General features: G+C 41.0%; 1 protein-coding gene across 4 annotated transcripts in view; it reads left to right on the top strand.

Annotated features, from left to right (window-relative positions):
• The window catches only part of vps41 (VPS41 subunit of HOPS complex), a 179,073-nt gene that overhangs the window by 134,341 nt on the left and 19,016 nt on the right, over nt 1–25,716 (top strand). For all 4 annotated transcript variants that reach the window (XM_033019969.1, XM_033019972.1, XM_033019973.1 and 1 more), the window contains 7 exons: nt 3,196–3,288; nt 6,857–6,984; nt 7,703–7,847; nt 10,298–10,339; nt 11,162–11,212; nt 17,276–17,413; nt 22,106–22,160. In XM_033019969.1, the coding sequence (XP_032875860.1) occupies nt 3,196–3,288; nt 6,857–6,984; nt 7,703–7,847; nt 10,298–10,339; nt 11,162–11,212; nt 17,276–17,413; nt 22,106–22,160 (652 nt within the window). The remainder of the gene's footprint in view (nt 1–3,195; nt 3,289–6,856; nt 6,985–7,702; nt 7,848–10,297; nt 10,340–11,161; nt 11,213–17,275; nt 17,414–22,105; nt 22,161–25,716) is intronic.

Here is a 25,716-nt window from a genome sequence, read left to right as displayed (position 1 = left end):
CCACCTTCAGTGTGAACCCACCACCATTCGCGTCGCCATCCTACCCCTCTCAGTTTCCCACACACTCAAGTCAAGAGAGTTTTATTGTCATGTGTCCCAGATAGGACAATGAAAGCCTTGGTTCACTCATTATCTTTCCAACCAACCTACCCCCTCCCCAGGTACTTTTCTCTGCAAATACCAGAGGAGATATAACACGTGCCCCTACATCTCCTCTCTCTCTTCCATCCAGGGGCCACAGCAGCCCTTCTAGGTGAGACAGAAGTTCACGTGCACCTCTCCAATCTGGTTTATTGGATTTGGTGCTCCCAATGCAGCCTCCTTTACCTCAACAAGACCAAGTAACAACTACGTTACAGTTTTGCTGAATACTTGTGCTCCATGGCCAAAGCCTGCTAGAGCTGCTGGCTGCTTTTTAATTCTCCTTCTCATTCCCATTCCCATACTGCCCATTCTCTCCTTGGCCTCCTCCATTGCCAGAATTAGGTCACCAGTAAACCTAAAGAACAAAACTTCATATTTCTCTTGGGTGCAACTCAACGGTATGAACATTGAAATGTCTAATTCTCCAATTTCAAATTATACCGCTCAGCCTCTCTCTTTCCCTTCGCCTCCCCTGGTGCGCACACATTTCTCCGAAATCTCCCACATTCTAGTTACCTGCTCCAAACCTTCCTCTGTATGCCTATCTCCCATCCAAAGTCCCGTATTTCTCTTTTATTTCCCCTCCATCCTGCCAGATTCACAATTAGCATCTCCTCTTTCTAATCTTATCGTTTAGTCTCCTTGTCACCTCTAGCCTTTGTCACTTAATCCACCCATCTGCCAAGCAAATCCCTCTCACCTGTATCCAACTATCACTTGCCAGGCTTTGCCGTTCCCCCACCTCTCTTTTCCAGCTTTCTCCCCCACTACAAAGTCAGAAGTAGGGTCCAGAACCAAAACATCACCTGTCCATTCCCTCCATTGATGCTGCCTGACCCACTGAGTCCCTCCAGCAGTTTGTATGATGCTCAAGTTGCCAGCATCTGCAATTCTTGCATCTACATGTAGCTGCTATTATACTTATGTTTGGCTCCTGTAATTTGTGCCTTTGGAAATTGCTAAATACGCTGGGGGATTTATACAGGGGATTTGACAATAAACTGGTGTTAGGCGAGTAAAATGCTGGTGGCCAGGGGGAATACATTTTAATAAGCAGGCTTAACTGGCCCATATTTTCCACAAACTTGATAACAAGCAATGCAATCCCAACTATTGAATGGTGACCATCTTCAATAAGGTAATTAACTAGAATCTATGGCCAGGATTAATTCAATTCAGCATAATTGTATTAAGGAGAAGCATGTAATTATCGTCTTACAAAATTAGTGCGCAAGAGAAGGCTACTTTGGAAATGTAGTACTGCTGAATTGTCAGGCTGCAACTGGGCTGCTCATACAAATATCCTTTCTCTCTCTGCTATTTTACTAGTGCTGTGTTAATGTGCCAATAAACGCACTTTGCAAAGTGTCTGTTTCCCCCCGCCACGGGTACCATGTAATCCCGTGCTACCTGCTCCATGGTCAGATAGTCGGCGACTAAACCGTCTCCCCCACTTAGTTTGCCAGGTGAGGAGGGGGCTGTGGACCCCCAGCAGGACCATAAACAAGACCTGTCAAAGGGCGGATGAGCTTCTAGCGAGCCAACGGCCATCCACACTTCAGTAGAAGTTGCGATCACTGTCATACATAGCATTGTAAGAAATGATGATAAAGCACACACACTGATTGGGGATGATCAGCCATGATCACATTGAATGGCGGTGCTGGCTCGAAGGGCCGAATGGCCTACTCCTGCACCTATTGTCAATTGTCTATAAAATCCGATACTTCCAGCGGCGGTAGTCTGCAGGAACTGGAGGACAGACGTGTGGTGCACACGTCACCGTTCCTGTTGGAAACCAGCACCCCTGCATCGCTAATTTTTTTAACGATGATGAATGAATGAATGTTTTGCCATCACTGACATTAACATTTCTAATTTGTTGTGGTGATTCACCAATGCCCATTGGATCATCAAAGAAGTCCATACTTTGAAGTCAAGAGGAATAAGTGTTGGCTTTCAAAAAGTATTTTAAGGTTTCAAATACCCTTTTGATAGCATTACCTCTTTTAAACCGTAACCCACTACATGGCCTGCTGGAAGAGATGAGAGTTCTTTCTGCTCCAAACAGAGATCTAATTTTTCCTCACGCTGCCTCTGCAAGGCCAGCAGCACAATCACGGATGAGTCGCGCCCTGGCTATTCCCTCTTCTCCCCTCTCCCATCAGGCAAAAGGCATAGAAGTGTGAAAACGCACACCTCCAGATTCAGGGACAGTTTCTTCCCAGCTGTTATCAGGCAACTGAACCATCCTACCACAACCAGAGAGCTGAACTACTATCTACCTCTTTGTTGACCCTCGGACTATCCTTGATTGGACTTTGCTGGCTTTATCTTCCACTAAATCTTATTCCCTTATCATGTGTCTATACACTGTAAATGGCTTGATTATCATCATTGTCTTTCTACTGATTGGATAGCATGTAACAAAAGCTTTTCACTGTACCTCGGTACACATGACAATAAACTGGAACTGATACATGCTCCAAAATGGAAATGGCAGCTGGTATTTTTGTCACAATCTTGAGACAGTGCTATATTCACAGCCTAAATAATCACAAACTGTAAACTATGACAAGACATAAGCAAATAATTTCAGGGGTCACAGTGTGGAACAATTACATCTGGCAAGAGCCGGGGGGGGGGGCTTCATTTCTTCTGTGGGTGAGCTCGCATCCAAACCAATTTCCCAATATATATATAGTGCTTGATTGTTATAACAATTGGAAACTGGAACATTTCTCAAACATCCTGTTGCAGCATTTTCTCCTGGGATGGGTGTGAAGCTCTGTGCAATGCTTCAAAAGGCATCTGCCTGACAAGTTTTAAGAATGTTAGTAACACTAACAGCAGATATTAATTTCCCATTTAATATCCATTTCCTTCCACAGATTGTTCTGACCCACTGAGTTCCTCCAGTAGTTTGTTTTTTCTCAAGATTACAGCATCGACAATGTGTACTGTGTCTCCAGAAGATATTAAATGTCACTGTTGTCAATATTTTCATGTGACAACTATATGTACTTATACAAAGTTATTTGTTCCTTTTAGGCAATTAGTAGATACTTGCCCAGAGGTGACCTGCGCCTGAGGCCTGCTATATATGAAATGATTCTGTACGAGTTCTTGGAGAGTGATTATGAGGTATTGTAGTCATTTATGGATTGGCACAGGGCAATGTAAAAGTGATGGGTGATGCTGGCCCAAAGATTTCAACTGTGATTGTGTATTTTGATGGGTCACTATTGCACATTATCTTCTGAGCTGAACAATTCTTTCATCGAATGGTGAGAATATACCACAACAACTTGGGAGCACACTCTGCTACAACCTTTAACTGCCTTACAGCTTTTCCGATTAGAGTCATAGAGTGATACAGTGTGGAAACAGGCCCCTCGGCCCAACTCGCCCACACCAGCCAACAATGTCCCAGTTACCCTAGTTCCACTTGCCTACGCTTGATCCATATCCCTCCAAACCTGTCCTATCCATGTACCTGTCCAACTGTTTCTTAGACGATAAGAAAGTCCCATCCTCAACTACCTTCTCTGGCAGCTTGTTCCATACACCCACCTGTGAAAAAGTTACCCCTCGGATTCTTTTTTCCCTTCACCTTGAACCTACGTCCTCTGGTCCTCGATTCCCCTACTCTGGGTAAAAGACTCTGTGCATCTACCCAATCTATTCCTCTAATGATTATGTATACCTCTATAAGATCTCCCCTCATCCTCCTACGCTCCATGGAATAGAGACCCAGCCTACTCAACCTCTCCCTACAGCTCACACCCTCAAGTCCTGGCAACATCCTCATAAATCTTTTCTGAACCCTTTCAAGCTTGACAATATCTTTCCTACAACATGGTGCCCAGAACTGAACACAATATTCTAAATGCGGTCTCACCAACGTCTTATACAATTTTGCTGAGAAGATCTCTTTGGACCCTGCCCATCTGCCTAATATGGGGGTGGCGGCTCCTCCTCTTAAGGACGTGGGTTCTAAGATCCCACCCCTCCTGCCACCTTGAAACATTTAAAAGTAAATTTTTTTTAAACTGAAACAATTACAAAGAATAAAATACTGAAAGCAAATAGAGTGTGAGGGCAAATGGCTGCATCTGGTGTTAATTCATCTGAGTTGCTCTGGGCTACCTCCAGTTAATCCTCCACATTGGAACAATGCTATGATCCTTTTACATGTGCTTGAGATGGCAAGCATTTCACAAATTAGTTTCACATAGTCATAGCGTGGAAACAGGCCTCTGGGCCTAATTTGCCCGCACCGGCCAACATGTCCCACGTACACTAATCGCACCTGCCTACATTTGGCACAAATCCCTCCAAACCTGTCCTATCCATGTACCTGTCTAACTGTTTCTTAAACGTTGGGATAGTCCCTGCCTCAACTACCTCCTCTAGCAGCTTGTTCCATACACACATCACCCTTTGTGTGAAAAAGTTATAGTTACCCCTCAGATTCCTATTAAATCTTTTCCTCTTCACCTTCAACTTGTCTCCTCTGATCCTCAATTCACCTACTCCGGGCAAGAGTGAGCATCATTTGTCCAAAAAGATCATATTATTGACAGTAAATAGACACTAAATGCTGGAGTAACTCAGCGGGACAGGCAGCATGTCTGGAGAGAAGGAATGGGTGACGTTTCGGGTCGACACACTTCTTCAGTCTGATGTCAGTCTGAAGAAGGGTCTCAACCACGAAACGTCACCCATTCCTTCTCTCCAGAGATGCTGCCTGTCCCGCTGAGTTAATCCAGCATTTTGTGTCTATCTTAGGTTTAAACCAGCATCTGCAGTTCCTTCCTGCATATTATTGAAAGTGCCTGTTTCTCTCTGTACTGTACTGTACTGTACTGGTAAAACAAACCTAATTATGTGATGCTTTCTCTGGAATGGGAGCTTCACTAGTTTTTGACAGATTACAGTGCTCCCATTGATGAACAAAGTATGAACATTGGTAATGAATCCAAAATCTTTTCCGTTCCCAAATACAGCTGTCGAAAGACTGCATTTGGCAACCACGTACAGTGTTCTCAGCTTTCTATTACCAAGATGTGGAAATTCAAACTGAGAAAGTAGAAAAGTGGAATTGCAATTCTTTAATACACTTGTACCAGGAAATACATTTCTGTGTGGATTGTTTCCTTAATTATTCATCATAGGCATATCGAATATAGACCCCTGATTTGCAGTTTCATGGGAGCCACAAGCTAGGCTAATATTGCAAGAGGGATCCCACCACAATTCCTGCAATATTGCACCCTTTATTTCTTAAAAAACACTTAACACTTAGTTTCTCGTTTCCACCAATGCTGCAGAAAGTAGAATGGCCTTATTTCCACATTGGCACACTGAACACAAGAGGATAGGAGCAAGAGTAGAACACCAGGCCTCTTCATGCCTGTCTTCCATTCAATATAATCATTGTTAAACTATACTGGGCTCGATTCCTCTTCTGTACCAACAGTTAAAGAAATAGTTTATTGATATCCATTTCTCAAGTCCTCCATTTGTTGTTCTATTGTTCTATCTTGTAAGAATAAAGCTTCCACGGTGGTCAGTTGGATGAGATGTTCCTTAAACTGAACATTCAAGCTCGCCTCCGTTTATTTTCTATTCCTTAATTGTATGTTATGTAAATCTAGTTTTAGCAACACTTGATCAGAGTATAAAAATAAACAAGCTGGGCAACAAAGTTGTAATCTATATGTCCAATAAAGCTGTGGCTGTTTGTTCATTTATGCTAATGACACACACACATACTGTCTGGTTTTTAGGGTTTTTTTTGGACATACAACACGGAAACAGGTCCTTTGGTCCACCGAGTCTGCACCGACCAGTGATCCCCACACATTAAGACTAGCCTGCACACACTAGGGACAATTTTACATTGTACCATCCAATTAACCTACATCTTTGGAATGTGGGAGGAAACCGAAGATCTCGGAGAAAACCCACGCAGGTCAAGGGGAGAATGTACAAACTCCGTACAGACAAGCACCCGTAATCAGGATCGAAGCCGCGGCTCTGGCACTGTAAGGCAGCAACTCTACCGCTGTGCCACCATGCCACCCCTTCTAAACATTCTGCTCCTAAAGATTCTGTATGCCTTTGTAGTCACATGCCAGCAGCAGTTGGGATTGAGAATTTGAATCTCTTATCTAAAGTGCAATTAATTATTTACAGTTAAGAACAAAATCCCTAAAACAGAACAGAAGAATATTCCCAATGTTGGGAGTTCTCTACCCGGAAAAATAGTTCCGCATCATCGGGTAGTTCCATCTCACACTGACTTGGTATAGTTCTTACATTTTTGATATGTCTTGTGCTTAGCTGCTGATATCATATAATGGCCACTCAATGGTAGGGAAATGCTGCATCCTGTGGGTACACCCAACGTTATGGCATCACTGGAGGAAAGGACATTAATGCCGATGTGATCAAAATATAGCACAGTGAAATAATCCACTTCAATACAAGTATTGCCCAAGTAAGGACTTCTGTCTAGCTGAAGAACACAAAATTGTTCTGCATTCCTCAGTATGACAGGAGGGCTATCTTAAACTAGATCTCAGGATAAATCCACCATCAGACTTCCTTCCTTTGTTATGTGGAGGATGCATCTATTCAGAGAGCGAAGACTTGACCAATGATACGCCTGGACTTTTAACCTATGCACATTGCTCTTTTTCTCAAGGGGTTTGCATCCTTGATAAGAGAGTGGCCAGGTGACATATATAATAATATGGCCGTAGTCCGCTCCGTCTTGGATCATTTGGATGGGGCTCCAAATAATCGAACTCTGCTGACAACTCTAGCGGAATTGTGAGTATCTGGCTCCACATGTCTATTTGTAACAATGCCTTTCTGAAGCAAAGATCTCAGAGATTTTTTGATAAAGGGACCAATTAGTAGATACAAGAATGTATTTAAGAAAGTGACTAGAACATGGCAACAATCTTGTTGTTGAATCTGAATATACAAATTATTTTAAGTGTATTTCACAATTGCTTGATTGGGAGACATTTTATAATGTCATCGGGGAGAGTACCACTAGATTAGGTGAACATGTCTAAATGGCTTAAATAACCTAGTGAGAATGCTAACATAATGAATGAGAAAGGTTATTCTGCACATTTGAATTCACTAATTAATAATGCCTCTAGACCCATCTCCCCTCTGTTCTGTTTGATTATTTGCTATTCTGTGAGTAGTATTTTGTACTATGTACTATGTTAATTCGTATCCTTTCTTGTTCTGTACATACAGTGTATATATTCTGCAGTGACCTCCGGAAGAACATGGTGCATTTTTATCTGCTGTGCATTTGTCTATTTGTTTTTACCTTTCCAATGATTGGTTTTGCTTAAAAGATTCATTATCTTCCTGCATTGTGAATAGGGCAAATGCAATGACACAGCAACATGGAAGCATGATGCCATACAATGTACAATATTGGATATGTTGCATTAGATTTCTTTAATTTTGAAAGAGCAGGTTACACCTGGTAATGGAGTTAACAATTGTTTTTTGCTATTCTCAGGTACACGTATGACCAGCGTTATGATAAAGCCCTAGAAATTTACTTAAAGCTGCGACATAAAGATGTCTTCCAGCTCATACACAAGCACAATCTCTTTAGTTCCATAAAGGATAAAATAGTTCTCCTCATGGAATTTGATAGAGAGGTATGTAAGTTTAATGCACATCGTGCATTGGGGGGAATCAAAGGACAATGGGGACCCGGCGTGGGGGGACAACTGTTGGGGGGGGGGGGAGTGGGGGGAACTGTTGGGGGGGTGGGGGGACAAAAGGGGGAGCCGGCGTGCTTTGTAACTTTGTCAGTGCCAGAGGTGGCTGCTATTTGTATACATTGTGTATACAAGCAAAGAATCTCACCGTGCCTTGTCACATCTGACAATAAAGTATTCCTATTCCTGCTCAGTTATTGCTTTTCACTTGATCGGATAACCTTTAAAAATCAAGTCTGATGATCTTTTGATTACATCGAATTTCATATAGAAATCCTGTATTGAGGGGGGAAGTGAGGCTTCGGGAAGAGTGAAGAGGTAACATAGAGGTTGACTGATGCGGGGTAAATTAGCTAAATTCTGAGGAGACCCTTGTAGTTAGTGAGAGCTTCAGCAAGTAGGGCAGTGTTCTGGGGTACGATGGCTGAAGGCTTGTGCTGATGGTAGGATGGGGAGGAACCAGAATTTTAAAAGGCCTGATAGGAAGAGTTTAGTGTGTGATGAAAGGAAATGTGTTCAGTAGGCTCTGGTATAAGGCAGGAGGTAAGGTTAGAATCCAGAGAATTCTATATATTACCTGATGGTTCAAAGATTGTCAGTAATTTGCAACCTTTCGAGAATGTAAATCATGAGGGGGGGGGGGGGGAAGGGACAGTTACATTGCAATGATTTTCCTCACTTTCCATGCTGCTCGACAGTTCATTCTTAGGCTTGGCTTTCATCCAGCTGTTTGTATCAGTAACCTCAGTCTTTTTAACCTCTGTCTTTCACAGTGGTTCCATTGTGAGAAGGTAATCTGCATCTCGAACAGTAATTATTTATATGTTCCTCGAAGTAAGAATGGAGGTAGTTAATATTTAAAAAAAGTAAACGGACACCAATCTATATGATTTTGCACTTCTAGTTGTGAAGTGCCAGTGGATTAATGGACCCGGTAGGAAATATCTTAAGAGGTCCATTTGGTTACTTGGTACAATTGCTAGACAGTCAACTTTTCGCAAGCCAATACATTTGTAAAGGTCCTCAGTAACACTTAGTGATCAGGGATGAATATGTTGGGTGAATCTTTCATTGTAACTGGTCCAGAGAATGCCGCCCAGTATTCTTTTATCATTGGTGATTATCTTAGCCAGCAGAAACCAGGCATTCACATAACTTGTAGATCTCTCCAAATGTATTTGGTCAATGCTAGCATGGAATTTTAGTGATGGCTGTAAAGAAGAGATATAACTTTGTCAATATGAAATGTTGCTTATGCTCTTCTGCCTCGTGTGCATGAGGAATCCCGCTGTCAATATCACTGAGGCAGAAAGGAGCTTTTCTTCTCATCTCCAACAATCTCATAGAAACATAGAAAATAGGTGCAGGATTAGGCCATTCGGCCCTTCAAGCCTGCACAGCCATTCAATATGATCATGGTGATCATCCAACTCAGTATCCTGTACCTGCCTTCTCCCCATACCCCCTGATCCCTTTAGCCACAAGGGCCACATCTAACTCCCTCTTAAATATAGCCAATGAACTGGCCTCAACTACCTTCTGTGGCAGAGAATTCCACAGATTCACCACTCTCTGTGTGAAAAATGTTTTTCTCATCTCGGTCCTAAAAGACTTCCCCCTTATTCTTAAACTGTGACCCCGTGTTCTGGACTTCCCCAACATCGGGAACAATCTTCCTGCATCAAGCCTGTCCAACCCCTTAAGAATTTTGTACGTTTCTATAAGATCCCCCCTCAATCTTCTAAATTCTAGCGAGTACAAGCCGAGTCTATCCAGTCTTTCTTCATATGAAAGTCCTGCCATCCCAGGAATCAGTCTGGTGAACCTTCTCTGTACTCCCTCCATGGCAAGAATGTCTCTCATCTATTCTAATTTCTTGCTATGCCTTCAATGGTTGCAGATTGATCCTCCACTACAAAGCCATCTTTAAATGGCTGACATTTTACAATTTCGTTGTACATGGTTCATGTTACAATGACAATAAAGAAACTATTCTATTCTAACTATTCTAAATCCATTCATTGAGATTTTGCTAACTTTACCCCTTTCATGCATCGCCATTCATTCCTCCGTCCTACTTCGGAAAAACGTTGGGGTATTTTCCAAGTTAGTGCCAGATTAATAAATTGTGCATTGTCTCTATTAAGTCTCACTAAACATATGATCATTCACTTCTGATTTCAGTTTCGGATATTTGTTAGATAGCTTTTCCGAAGATTTAACAATGTTAATGCCTACAATATTCTGTTGTGCTGCAGCAAGCAAGAATGTCATTGTCCTATCTGGGACACATGACAATAAACTCTCTTGATTTGATGTTGCATTTTATTAAAAATCTCATTACAATTCTATTATTTGAACCACTGTATTCTCTGCTACCTCCATAGCAAGCAGTCAACATGCTCCTGGACAATGAAGATAAAATTTCAGTAAGTTGTGAATTCTATTTACAATTCGTTCTCGCGTTGAAAAAGCCTTCGAGACAAAACCAAAGACGAAAGCCTGCATTCATTCAACATCTTCCATGATAACAGCTATTAGCATAGAGGAATATCTGTTATAACACGTGTTTCCGTCACACAAATTGGATATAATGATAGTGTGAATTAAGGAACACTCTTTGCATTACGTGGTCCAAATTGGTTATTATACAATTTTGATTGGGAACTTGAGAACCACTTGAAAGTTACTTTGGAAATTGACAAGCAGAATAAACGCCATCTTGAATAGGGGACATTTTTTAAATCCTTTTCCACGTGATCTTCCTGTAGTACTCAGCCACTATTATTCTTAAGTACACAACTGCTACTTTAGTCACCGATATCCTTTGAAATTGATGAGCAGTCATTTCCAATGACACATGTCTATTAAACCATGTACCATTGCACCAATGTACCAGTTACTCTATTAAACAATGTAACATACAGCCCAGGGTAACATAAATAAGCATATTGCTATTGAAAAGATCTTTATTTTTGAAAATCCTGCAGGAGAAAATAACTTTATTATTGGTCTCTAGCCCCCAACCCCCTTCCCCCGTTGACTCATTTGTCATTATAATGCAATGTTCTATGCCACGAGTTTTCTTATGAATGCAACTCTCGGGTTATACCAGAACTACCTGTACTTATGAAATGAAATTACTTGTAAATATAGAAATTGTGGAAATGCTAAAAGTGTAATCTAGCAAAAAAATAGGATAATCATGTAAGTGTTGCTCATCTGATTAATAACTGATATATCTATTTAAGATTGACAAAGTTGTGGAGGAGTTAAAGGACCAACCTGAGCTGCAGCATGTGGTAAGTCTGCTTTCTCAGTATCTCACTAACATCTAATGCTCATTATTAAGGGTGTCATATGATATTGGAAGATCCAAAAATGTGGTTGAGGCTTTGTGTTTGTCAGTTTTTTGCGCTTGTCCAAAGTGACATTTTGTGAGGCAGTGAAATGCCAATAGTGGGGCAAGGCAGCTCGGACAGCTACTTTAAAATATTTTGTTCACATTCATCAGCCCCCTTGCCTGAGGTTACTGCACCATTTAAGCATCAATAACCGAGTCCCATTGACTTCATTATTTGAGATAATGCCTGAAGTGCTTTAAAAGTGACAAGGAAATCCAGTATTCATGATATTATTAATATTAGTATTATTATAACAGCCAATAGCATAATAATTATATTATTATTATTATTACAATTATACAATAATATTATTATTCAGAATAATATAATAATATTATGAATATAGAATAATTCAGAACCAAGCCTACAAAAATTATATATTCATGCCTTTAAAGAAAATATACTACCAGAAACTTAGCTGAATCAACGATCACACTTATACCAAAAAAAGATAAAGATCTAGAAGAACCGGGTTCATATAGAGCTATAGCACTCTTAAACACAGATCAGAAAATACTAGCAAAAACTTTGGCGAGAAGATTGAGTAAATACGTTAGTAAACTAATAAATTCGGACCAAACGGGGTTTTTATCTAAAAGATACTCAGCCAATAATTTGAGACGCTTGTTTAATATAATGTATTCACAAAAAACTGAAGAAGAAGATGTATCAACTATTTCATTGGACGCAGAAAAAGCATTTGATCAAGTAGAATGGCAATATATGTACAAAGTATTGCAAAAATTTAACATGTGAGAGAATTTTATCTCATGGATAAAATTATTATATGACAAGCCGACAGCCAGAATACTGACTAACAATATGTTATCTTTAATATTTCATTTATCAAGGGGCAATAGACAGGGGTGTGCATTATCACCCCTGTTATTTGCCCTGGCAATAGAGCCTCTAGCTGAAAGTATAAGAAGCCATCTGAATATCCGGAGATATAATACCAAAGATTTAAATAATAAAATGTCACTATACGCACATGACGTATTATTATACATTACAAACTCGCAAGTCAGTATACCAAATATACTAAATTTAATAGAGGAATTTGGCTCCTTTTCAGGATACAGAATAAATTGGAATAAAAGTGAAATTATGACGTTAAAACCCCAAGATTCGACACACCTGTTAAAATTTCCAATTAAAATTTCAACAGAAAAATTTAAGTATTTGGGTATCCAAATTACTAGAAAATATAAATCACTACTTAATGCAAATGTTATGCCTGTACTGACTAAATTAAATGCGTCGATTAAATTCTGGAAAACCTTACCGATGTCTTTAATAGGTAGAATAAGTGCTATAAAAATGATTTTTCTACCACAAATATTATATCTATTTCAATCAATACCAATATACTTACCAAAAAATGTCTTAAAAAAATTAGACTCCAATATTACAAACTTCATATGGGACTACAAATCGCACAGAATCCAAAGAAAACACCCGTGTAAACCTAAAGAATTAGGGGGACTGACACTTCCGAACTTTTTATACTACTACTGGGCAGTACATATTAAAAATATAATTTTTTGGTTGGACAGTTCGGCCCAACAGGCAGAATGGATAAGAATGGCGAAAGAGGATTGTTCTCCTTTTAATATAGGAGCGATCCTCTTCTCCCCGATAAAATTAAACAACACAATATATAAGAAGAACCCAATTATCCACAAACAATTCGAATTTGGAAACAAATAAAACTAACTTTGAAATTAAGAAACATATCGCTTTTATCTCCAATAGTAAATAATCCCTCATTTAAACCATCTCTCACTGACAGAACGTATATCTATTGGGAAAGATTAGGAATTAAAAGGATTGGAGACGTATATGAAATGGGAATTTTTTTATCATTTCAACAATTACAATTAAAATACAACTTGAAAAATAACCAATACTTTAAATACCTTCAAATTAGAGATTATCTGAAAAAACATATACAAGGATATCAAAGTTTAACTCTAGATTTATTAGATGATGTAATGAATATTAAGGCAGATTCATGCAATTTAATATCATACGTATATAATATAATTTTAAATATAGAATCACCATCGACAGAGGCAATTAGAGCAGATTGGGAACGAGAACTACAGATAAAATTTTTGAAAGAAACATCGGAAAAAACACCTGATATATATACATAAATGTTCGATTAATGTAAAACATAATTTAATTTAATTTAAAATTTTACATAGATTATATTATTCGAAAACAAGATTGAATAAAATCTACCCAAATATCTCTCCCAACTATGATAAATGCTTATCTGAGAATGCCACTATAACACACTCTTTTGTCTCCTGTATAAATCTTTGGAATGAAATTATTGAAATTTTACAAAACCATTTAATAGAAGACTCGAACCTAATACGGAAATGATTATCTTTGGATCAATGGTAGATGGGAATAAGCTAAAAACGTTTTAAAAATCTCTACTTAATTATGGTTTAATAACGGCAAAAAAACATACTTAAATTTTGGAAAAATGCGCCAACACCAACGCTCAAAATGTGGATTTCAAATATGTCGGAAACGGCATATCTGGAAGAAATGCGACTCCTTCTAGCAGGTAAAGCAGATCAATTCTTATTGATTTGGTCTCCTTTTATCGATATCTTACAAGCATATGGTGCAACACAACCTTAGAAATAAAATGTTTTAGAATCAGGTGGCGAGTGGCCTGGAACATAAAATAGGTATATAGCTTTCAATTTCCTTTTTCCTTTTCTTCTTTTATTTTAATTTTATTTTTTTCGGCTCTTTCCCCTTCTACTTCTTCTTCTTCCTTCTTCCTTCTTTTGGACTATCTTTCTATCTCACTTATGTCAATCTCTTCTTTTCTACTCTTTTCTTCCTTATTCCTGTTTTGCTATTAAATTTAAAAAAAAGTTGTATATGAAATGTAATATGTCAACAAGTATTAGGTACTGAGGTACCACAGTATTGTACTTCTAACAAAAATAAATTAAAAAAAAGAAATTGTGAATAATCTGTTTACATGCAACTTTGAAACAAAGATACTAAAATGATTTGAATTTAATTAAAAAAGGAGAGAGATCATACCCAAGCCAAATTCATAAATGTAATATGTTTTGCAATGAGGAATGACGTGTTGAACATATGAGATTGGGCCAAGCCTTTAACAGGTGAATATAAAGTTGTTGAAACTGTCTCTGGACAAAAGCTGATGTTTTTCATGTGTAGGAAGGAACTGCAGATGCTGGTTTAAACCGAAGATAGAGACAAAAAGTTGGAGTAACTCAGCGGGACAGGCAGTATCTCTGGTGAGAAGGAACAGGTGACGTTTCAGGTCGAGACCCTTCTTCAGACTGAAGGGTCTCCTCCCGAAACATCACCCATTCCTTCTCTCTAGAGATACTGCCTTTCCCGCTGAGTTACTCTAACTTCAGGTTGACCAGTGTGTCATGGTTGTAGGTTGTATAGTCCAAGATGCTCTGCTGTTTGAGGAGCATCCTCACTTCCAAGACCACCTCCAGTGAATCCAACTCCACTCCAAGGACGGAGCCGGCCTTCCTGATGAGCTTGTTGATTCTGTTGGCGTCCGCGGTCTTCACCCTGCTATCCCAGCACACGACAGCGTACAAGATGGCACTGGCCACCACCGATTGATAGAACTGACCTGAAATGTCACACATTCGTTTTCTCCAAAGATGCTGCCTGACCTGCTGAGTTATTCCAGCATTTTCTGTCTATCTTTGGTATATTCTAGCATCTGCAGTTCCTTCCTACACAAGATTATGTTGTTTTGGATCGCTGTTGTAAAGGGCGGACAAGCACAATGGGCTGAACTTGTGTGCAGTAGGACATGGTACATGGGACATGAAAATAATTAAATTCCGAGTCAAGATTTGCAAAGTAATTTCTTATTGTTAATCCCAAAGAGACGCTGCTGCAGAGATTTAGATAAATATGTCAGTGGCGTTTTACAATTATTGTAGAGTTGGTCATGAAATATTGTTATTTAAGGAAGCTTGTATCCCCAGTTTGTAATACGATGCTGCATTTTCTGCAAGATCACCTCAAATTAAAAGAAAACAGAAAGCAACCTTCTGGACCTTCTCTTGGGATGCTCTTGCATTTTGTTGCAATTCAGCAGCATTCAAACTTCACGACCTTACCGCGTTTCCCGAGTACCTGCCGTTAGCGTTACGAGCCGCTAAGAGATGTCCCGCTACGTACATTCTACGTACTTACCACGAGCTCTTGGGCCGTCACTTACGCGACAGGCCAGTAGTGACGGTCGCGCGGCGGTCTCGTGAGAGTCGCGCACGTCATCATGCGCCCGCACAGCCATCTGGAGCGCGTGACGTCATTTGAAGATGGACACAAAATGTAGGAGTAACTCAGCAGGACCGGCAGCATCTCTGGAGAGAAGGAATGGATGATGTTTCGGGTCGACACCCTTCTTCAGTCTGAGTTGCTCCTGCATTTTGTGTCTATCTTCAATCTTCTTGGCCCCACTCTGGGAGTAGGAGTGGGGGCGGATCGGGATCCGCAACGGCCGTGAGCCCCAGGCTGAGTTCGACGATCGTTTGCTTGCTTCTGATGCTGTTGGAGGTGAGACGTTGCGTCGCGCCGGGGTCTTTGGCCGTCAGTTACGCGACAGGCCGGTGGCGCGTGAAGATTTCGTGCAGGACGAAGTCCACACTCCTCCACACCACTCCACACTCCTCCACACCGCTCCATGCGCCGGTCCCGCGCTACCCACGCGCTACCCACACGCTAGCAGGTCGCATAAATGGCGCGCGAATGACAGCCAAGTGGGACAGGCCCTTTACTGAGCAAACATTGCAGTAGATGTTAACAGTCACCATCACCGCTCCCTCCAATGACTAACTTTGAGGAGATCAAGCCTCACGGAGTGTTTACTCTGATTGCAGGTTTTGGTGGAGACCAAAGAAAATAAACTTATTGTTCACACCCAGAGACACAAAGCATGTTTTAAGATCTGTTGCACAGAATATTTTCAACTTATAATTGTTTTCTTAGTGCCCAGTAGCTTAGTGTTTTAATTTAATTTTCAGTAGTTTATCAAAAACTATTTGATCAAAACCCTTATACACTGTAGTTAACCCATTTTTGGCTGCATAATCAATCAACATGTTGCCATTTTCAATATATCAAGGAAATATTTTTAAAGAAAACTTTTTAAAAAAAAGATATAAATATTGTGGTCTAACTCTGGTTTGCGCTGGTTCAGGGCAGAATCTGCTTTCACCAGATGCAAATATGAGTGGAAAATTGCTAAATAAGTTTTATGTGTCTCAAATGTGGTACATGTGTCAATAAATTTGAGTTCAAATTAGGGATCTTGGCCCAGAGTGTTTATTGAATATTCCAGCGATGGCATATGAGCATGATTTGTGTGTACATTATGGGGAGTTTACTATCTACACTTTTCAGATTAGGCACTGATTTGATTTGCTTCCTGCAATTTAAAGCCTAATAAAATCACCATTGCTTGACTGTGCAAAGGTAATGGTGGTCATATGGGCTACCCATCTTTTGGAGCTGCAATCATCAACTTGCTTCCACTTTAGAATTTGTTTGAATGTTAGTACAATTGGTCCTATAAGGTGTTATTGTAACTCTAAGATTGGTGGGCATGGCATGCTGCAAATCTAATATGACAGGTGAATGCTTATTACAACCTTTCATGATAATTACTGGCAATCTTAAAATTATACGATTTTGTTCACATATATCCTTGTCTCTATAAATGTGTTGACTTTGAACCACCTTCATCAAGACTCTGTTTTCTGGGAGGCCGATCGAAGGGAAATAGCTGAATACGTATTTCTTATCAATATTTTTTAGTTTACCATTCTCCTCATGTAATATTACTAATATTCTTTTATCTGTGTGGGAAAGTTTTGTTTCGTGTTTACGGCTATTCTGCTCTAACTTCCACTTTTCTTTACACAGTACTTGCATAACCTATTCAAGAGGGATCACCATAAAGGACAGCGGTTCCACGAGCAGCAGATCAGCCTGTATGCTGAATATGATCGTCCAAGTCTGCTGCCGTTCCTGAGAGACAGCACCCACTGCCCACTGGAGAAAGTAAATTGGTCTTGGTAACTCTGTAATGTGTCTCCCTTTGCAGGTACTGCTGTGAAGGGACATGTATGGTTATGCACCAAAAGTAATTATATCCATGGTACAAAAATGTGATTTAGCCCAGTTGTTCTGTGCTGGTGTTTATATGCACATATATCTTTTCATTCCAGTAATCAATTTTCACTCTGTCCCCTATGTGTTTGGATCAAACCTCCCTTCAGTACATTACTGCCATCTGTTAGTACCACACCATGTGATGACAACTTTCACAAAAAAAAACAAATTACTCTTTGACCTTTCAATAGCTGTCTTGTGTTTATGGCCACAAAAGGTCATAGAATGATATAATGCAGAAACAGGGCCTTCAGTCCATCGGGATTGCGTCCACCATTAAGCATCCACCTGCACACTGATCCTAATATTTCCCCCATATTCCCATCAATCCACCCCTCTTATATTCTCCCACTCATCATACACCAAGATAATCCACTAACTACACCAAAGTGCTACCCCTTCATCACACTTACATTCAAACAATCCCTCCTCATTCAACTGATCCAAGACCTTCATAATTGTAACGTATTTCAGCAATAATTGAGCAGCATTATAAGGGACCTGTGTTGATCTCCAGTTATGCCTTCTGCTTTTGCAATCACTGTATGCTGTGGCCAAGGTAGGGACTGCAGAGAAAGGTTTGTTGCTGTGTTCGTTTCTGACCTGACATTCTTTCAAAGTTGGATATTGACAAGTAGTTGCTGAATACACGGGATGATTACATCAAAATTTAAAAATTGCTAGAGTGACACAAATCCACCAGATTGGGCAGCACAGTGAAGTAGCGGTAGAGTTGCTGCGTTACAGTGCCAGAGACCCGTGTTCAATTCCGACTACGGGTGCTTGAATGTACGGAGTTTGTACGTTCTCCCCGTGATGGCATGGGTTTTCCCCGAGATCTTCGGTTTTCTTCCTCACTCCAAAGACGTACAGGTTTGTACGTTAATTGGCTTGGTATAAATGTAAATTGTCCCTAGTGTGTGTCGGATTGTGTTCATGTGCAGGGATCGCTGGGTGGTGTGGACTCGGTGGGCCGAATGGCCTGTTTCCCCGCTGTATCTAAACTAAACTAAACTAAAAATATCCATCTAGTTCCTTGGGGAATTAAGTATATTTACTGTATATTGTTGCCACCTAGTGTGGGAATAACTGATCCCCACACCCACACTCATAGCAAAAAAAATGGTCTTAAATGTCCTCTGATTTATTGTAGGAAGCCACACAGTCCATGAACTACTCAGATCAGGCAATAAATTATATAATTGCAGTAACTTCACTATCACAAGAATACGTATAAAAATAAAGATGATATTACGTGCACATTTTTGTTACCTCCATTACCCGATTGTCATTGTATCCCACTGATATACTACTCGGTTCAGAATTAACTAGTTTACTTAAATATTATATCTTCATGCCAAAAGCTCTGATCTTCTCCAATGAAATTCAAAATAATTAGACTGTTTAAGAATTACTGTAATGTAGAGGCACAAATGGGGTGAATAAATGGATTCTTTATTCAGGCATTGTAGGTTAGATGCACATGCACGTTTAGCACTCTAGCATAATAGTCATTGTTGTTGCTGAGAGGCTGTTGCCTCGTGGGCTCGGTTGAGCTCCTGCTGAGGTGGCAGGACACTCTCATGAAGAGAGAGGAAGAGAGCGAGAGAGGGAAGGTCAGTTCTTATATACTCGGGCACACCCCTATATCCCATGACTCCTTCCCGTGACTGCGGAGGATTCGCATAGCAAGAGTGGCCTAACCACTAGGTGCCGCTACAGCAATCTATTTTACTCCATTGTTGTTGCTGTGATTGCTATTTTCGGTCAAGTACAGTCTGTTTCTCTCAAACTATGTTTGTTGCTTGAAATCTTGTGCCCGCAATTAGTAACGGATAATGGAGAAATAATTAACATTATTTCAGACTGATATATATCCACATTTTAAATTTAGTTCACATGGAAAAGACACCAAGCCTTCTCAAAATCATTGTAATATGATTTTATAGAAGGAAAATTATTGGCCCGGGAAAACAACTCGCCCCATTCAGAGTCATTGTCATACAGTGTGGAAACCGGCCCTTCGGTCCAACTTGCCCACACTGACCAACATGGCCAATCTACACTAGTCCCTCCGGCCTGCGTTTGGCCCATATCCCTCTAAACTCAACCTATGCATCTCCCTGTCTAAATCTTTTTTAAGTGTTGTGATAATACCTGCCTCAAGTACCTCTTCTGGCAGCTCATCCCATATACCTACCACCCTTTGCGTGAAAATGTTGCATCTCAGGTTCTTATTAAATGTTTCACCCCTTACCAGAAGCCTATGTCCTCTGATTCTTGATTCCCCTACTTTGGGTGAAATACTAGGTAGACATAAATGCTGGAGAAACTCAGCAGGCGAGGCAGCATCTATGGAGCGAAGGAATAGGTGGCGTCTCAGGTCGAGATCCTTCTTCAGAATGGGTAAAATACTGTGCGCTTAACCTAGTTATTCCTCTTATGATCCTAGACACCCCTACAAGATTACCCCTCATCATCATGGGAATGAAGTCCCAGCCTGCTCAGCCGGGGTGGCGCAGCGGTAGAGTTGCCGCATTACAGCACCAGCGATCCTGGTTCAATCCCGGCCATGGGTGCTGTCTGTACTGTTTGCAAATCTCGCCTAGGGTACCTGCAATTTCCTCTCCAGCTTCCCACAGTATCCTCGGATATATTTGATCAGGCCTGGGAAATTTGTCTACCTTCATACCCATTAGAACCTTCGGCACCTTCTCAACGTAATACTGACTACCCTCAAGCCACTCCCATTGTCTGCTCCAAGTTCCCCAGTCCTCATGTCATTCTCCACGGTAAAAATAGAGGAGAACCAAGCATTGTCGACCTTACCCATCTCCTGAGAGGCCCATTCTCTCTCTGGTTACCTTTTTCCCTTGATGTACTTATAAAGTCTCTTGGGATTATCCTTAATTTTATCTGCCAGAGTGATCTATTTTTGCCCTCCTGATTTCCTTTTTTAGCGTTTAGAATTTTAACTCATGTGCCCGCTCTGTCTCTATCCATAACTATCTTAAACCTAATAGAACTGTGGTCAATGGTCCCAAAAGACTCCTCTATGAACACTTCATCCACTTGTCCCTCCCAATTTCCTGAGACTAGATCAAGTGTTACTCTCTCGTGTGTAGGGCCCTCTACATATTGCCTGACGAAACTTTCTTGAACATATTTGAGAATTTCCACCCTGTCTAAACTTTTTGCACTGTGACAATCCCATTCAATATTAGGGAAAGTTCCCCTACTCAGGCAACCGGATTAGTCCTGCAACTGCCTGCAATTTTCTGCCACTTTGCTCTTCTAATTCCCATTTTCTATTTGGGGCCTGTAGTACATTGCCAACAAGGTGATCATCCCATCGTGGGGCAAACCATAGTAATGTCAGTCGTGACACCCCCCCTCCCCCCCCCCTTTATCATTAAAGCAAGGCCCCCTCTTTTACTCCCACCTCTACCTCTCCTGAAGCATCTGTACCCTGGAACATTAAGCTGCCAGTCCTGTACCTCTCTTAACCAGATTTTAGTAAAGGCTACAACGTCCCAGTCACACGTACCTATCCACGCCCTGAGTTAATCTGCCTTACCTGTCAAACCTCTCGCATTAAAATACATGTAATTCAACCCAACATTTCTCCTGGCTCCCTGCCTTTCTCCTGCCCATTCAGTCCACTACACGTTCTTTCATCACCATCCATACTGCATTCCAGCCTCTCACCTGCCTCGATCCTCCATAGATCTTCATTCATGATCTGAATCTTTTTCACACAGAAAGTTGTGAGGTTGTGGAATTCTCTGCCTCAGAGGGCGGTGGAGGCCAGTTCTCGGGATACTTTCAAGAGAGAGCTGGATGGGGCTCTTAAAGATAGGGGATATGGGGAGAAGGCAGGAATGGGGTACTGATTGAGGATGATCAGCCATGATCACATTGAATGGCGGTGCTGGCTCGAAGGGCCGAATGGCCTACTCCTGCACCTATTGTCTATTGTCTATTGAATGAAGGATTTGAATGATGCTGAGGGATGCTTTACATCCACTTGTAAGAACAAACATGTCTGATTTGAACGGCAGCATTCCTGATAGGGTATGCTCCTTCAATATTTTCTGCGTCCAAACCCAGAATCTTCTTATTCATTGGAAAGGCATAGTATTAGTTAATGAAAAGCATATGCAAGTGTTCATATAACGGTGACAAATAATGAACAATGAGAACAAAAGATTGGACCAACAATGAGAGTTCAATTAGCTATGGCAATAAAATTGTCCTATTAGAAGAAGGTTGAGGGAGATATGGTCTTGTGAATGCTTTTTGCTCATCCTGTGTTTGCTAGCCTATCGAAAGTAGTCTGGAGCTCCTGATTTCCAGACAAGTTCAGAGAAACTATGAGGAAACAAATCACATATGAATCTGTGTCAGATTCCTGAGAGAATATCTTGAACCTCTTGGTAACTATGTAAAATGCATGCACATAATGCTTCCCAAATACATCCCACATCTTGCCCTTTGCAGGAAAGTATTGTTGCGGTAGAACAAAATATTAACAATGTGCAATGGCAACAGCCTTATCTTTTTTGTTTATTTTCTCCACAGGCTCTTGAAATTTGTCAGCAGCGGAACTTTGTTGAAGAGACAGTTTTTCTTTTAAGTAAGAATATTTTTGTTTTTAGATATTTTTTGGGAGGGGTTGTGAAAGAAGTGCTCTCTGGAAGCAAAGCCTCTGGACGGGGTTAATTTATTAGAAGTGAAAGGATAGGTTAAGTAACTTTTTTCTCACCAATTGTTTACTAAACAATGCCTAATCCACTTTGCATTGTTGCCCACAACACTATTCTAGCCATTGCTACCAAAAAATTTGAAACTGTCTTGAAAGATGCTTGATGCTTAAGAAAGTTAACCTGTGTGCATTAATCCCCAAAATTGAACCAGCCAAAATACTGTGGCATTGTCAATATCAAATATATCTTTATAGGATATAGCTTAATGATTATATGGATGTCATCAAAATGATGAAGGTGGATTAATTAATGTATTTGCTGGTTAAAAGACAGATAATTTCATTATCTTTTTAAACTTGGAGAAAATGCTCCCTTTTCCATTAATCTTGCATGTTAGTTTGTATCTTATTTCGTGGCAAATGCTGCCCTCCACTGGTCTCTCCAACACAATGAGTATAAAACCATCAAAAAAGGGAGAAAGAGTTTGAATGAAATTCTTGGAGTATTTCAATACAAAGGAACCGAGTTCATAGTTCACAACAACAGAATAAGAAGCATTAATTTACAAGGTATGTTGCTGCAGGCAGATGTAATGTTAATTTCACCCATGCTGAATGATTCTTGATGGCTAGTCCATAAGGGAAGTACTGAATTCAAATAAAAAGTTACAGTAAATACTTTGGAAGTTTCACCATCTCAAGGCAGCAATTGATGAGTGATACAAGAAAATCAGAGCAGATCAGAGCTGAAAGAGATTGAGCTCACAGTGTCAACTAAAATGCCTAAACTTGTGAATCATACAGACTTTTAATATCCAAACATTTTAACCCCACCATTGTCACTGTCCTTGCTTATTACAAACTGTTGCAAATATTGTTCAAGTGGTACTGAACAAGTGCATGTAACAAGGGGACTGCATAGCATATCAACTGTTTATATTAACCATTTCATACAGTTATACCTGCCGCTGTGGGAAGAACATAATCACAATTGTCCAATATGTTATTAGGTGACGCTTAACAATTTACAGTGCTCCCTGATAGCAGTTACAGGAGCCTCTTGGACGATGGAGCCTTCAGGCGGTTTTGGTTTGTTGTTCACATCGTTTATGCCTGGGGTGATATTTTGTCACGCCCAGTTATGGATGCTATCCATTATGTACACTGGGCAGACTGCTGGCAAGAAGATGTGTCTGGGCAGGAGATATTCATCCCATCAGATTGGTTTCATAACAGACGATCGACAATTGCTCAAAACACACTTCCAAAGTCATACCTCTTTTCTCATATTTAGCTGTGCATTATAACAGAAGTTCTACCCTTCACATTTCACACTTAACCATGGTTCAAGATTCTCAGCATTTCTCACATCACTGTTCTCATTGCATCTTGATGTTCCTGTTTAAAACACTGGCATAAGCATTGTATTGATTTCTCTCTTCCCAACAGCACCGATTCTTTCTATCTCAAAACCTTCCTGGTCTGTTCTGCTCCTTCATCCTTTGCTGCTTTCAATGCTTCAACAAAGACAATTTTTCTTTCTTTCAGCCATCAAAGATCACAAACACCAGCAACTCTTGAAGCCTAATACTGCTTCAGACCTTTTTCTGCTTACATGTTCTCAGCTCCCATCCTCTGCTCTAGTCATAGGCCGAGCTAGGTATTCACCATCCCTCCTGATCTTCATCTTTTGATTCCAAATTATCTAACCCCAGCTCTGCCATTTCCCGCTGATTTCCGCGTTATTATGAATTCTGGGCCCTGCATAATCTTGAGCTCTCTTTTCAGCACTTTTTCATTCATGTCCATGTGTTTGGCTGTTTCACCCATCTTCAGATTTTGTGATCCAGGTGGATCCGTCCCTCTGGCTTTTTATCCTCTTATCTATTCATTGTTAACCTCAAGCAAGACAATGGCTGTCTCAACATTTTGACAACCCAATCTCACTCAAATCTATCACTCTAACATGCAGATCTACCAAGATTGCTGGGATCATGGGCTGTGAGGAAGGCTGTCAAGGTATACAGTGGAATATAGATCAGCAACAGAAATGGGTGGAGAAATGGCAGATGGAGTTTAATCTGAGCAGGTGTGAGGTATTGCACTTTGGGAGGTCGAATGCAAGAGAAAATATACAATTAATGGCATGACCCTCAACAGTATTGATGTGCAGATGGATCTTGGGGTACAAGCCCATAACTCCCTGAAAGTTTAGATTAGATTAGATCCTTTATTTGTAATTCAGACCTTTCGGTCTGAACGAAATGTCGTTGCCTGCAGCCATACATATAATAATAAACAACAAAACACACAATAAACACAAATTAACATCCACCACAGTGAGTTCACCAGGCACCTCCTCACTGTGATGGAGGCAAAAGTCTTAAAGTTACTGTCTCTTCCCTCCTCATTCTCCCTCTGCGCTGAGGCGATATGTTGTTACCCCACCGGGCGATGGTAATCAGTCCCGCGGCTCAACCGAGCTCCGCGAACGGGCCAGTTCAAGCTCCGCGGGACGGGGTGGTCGAAGCTGCCGGGGTGGTCAAAGTGGCAAAACAATTAGATCGAGTGGTAAAAAAGGCATATGGTATGCTCGCCTTCATGGGTCAGGGCATTGAGTATAAGAGTCAGAATGTCATGATGCAGCTTTATAGGACTTTGGTTAGGCCACATTTGTAATATTGCATGCAGTTCTGGCCGCCCCATTAGTGGAAGGATGTGGTGGGTTTGGAAAGGTTGCAGAGGGAGTTTACCAGAATTTTGCCTGGATTAGGGGGTATTAGCTGCAGATATAGGTTGGACAGACTTGGATTATTTTCTATGAACCCCCCCTCCTCCCCCCTTTGGCGACAGACGAGACACGCCACACACATCCTCAACACTCCTCTCAACAAAATAATCGTACAACAACGAGCTCCCCCCCTACCCTAAAGAAACTCCCCCATCCTATCCCCCCTTTCCACTCCCCCCTTCCACTCCCCCCTTCCACCCCACCCCTTCCACTCACCCCTTCCACTCACCCCCTTCCACTCACCCCATTCCACTCACCCCTTCCACTCCACCCCTCCACTGCCCCTCTCCCCTCCCTCCTCTCCCACCTCTATCCTCCCCTCCTCTTGCCCTCCTCCTCTTGCATCCCTCCTCTCCCCTCCCCTGGCCTCTCTCCCTCCCTTCTCTCCAATATCAAGGGGGGTGGTTATTGTGTGCGTGTGGGGGTGGTTAGCGTGTGAGTGTGGGGGGCGGTTAGTGTATGTGTGATGCCACAGGCCCCCCCCCCCACCACCGAAACCGCACGTTGAGGGGACGGGTCACAATGGGTCCCCCCTGATCTAGCTATATATAAAAGTATATAGGAGATATTAAAGTATATAACATTTAGATGAGAGGCATTTCGGTTAGACTGCTGATGTCCTGTGAGATTGTTTCATAGCTCCTTCAATTTGTCTGCAATTTCTGACCCCCTTTACCACACCATCCTCCTCCAACA

The sequence above is a fragment of the Amblyraja radiata genome, chromosome 4 (genome assembly GCF_010909765.2).
Source record: "Amblyraja radiata isolate CabotCenter1 chromosome 4, sAmbRad1.1.pri, whole genome shotgun sequence".
Lineage (NCBI taxonomy): Eukaryota > Metazoa > Chordata > Chondrichthyes > Rajiformes > Rajidae > Amblyraja > Amblyraja radiata.
The sequence above is the reverse complement of the archived record's forward strand: the minus strand, read 5'-3'. Positions and strand labels throughout refer to the sequence as shown.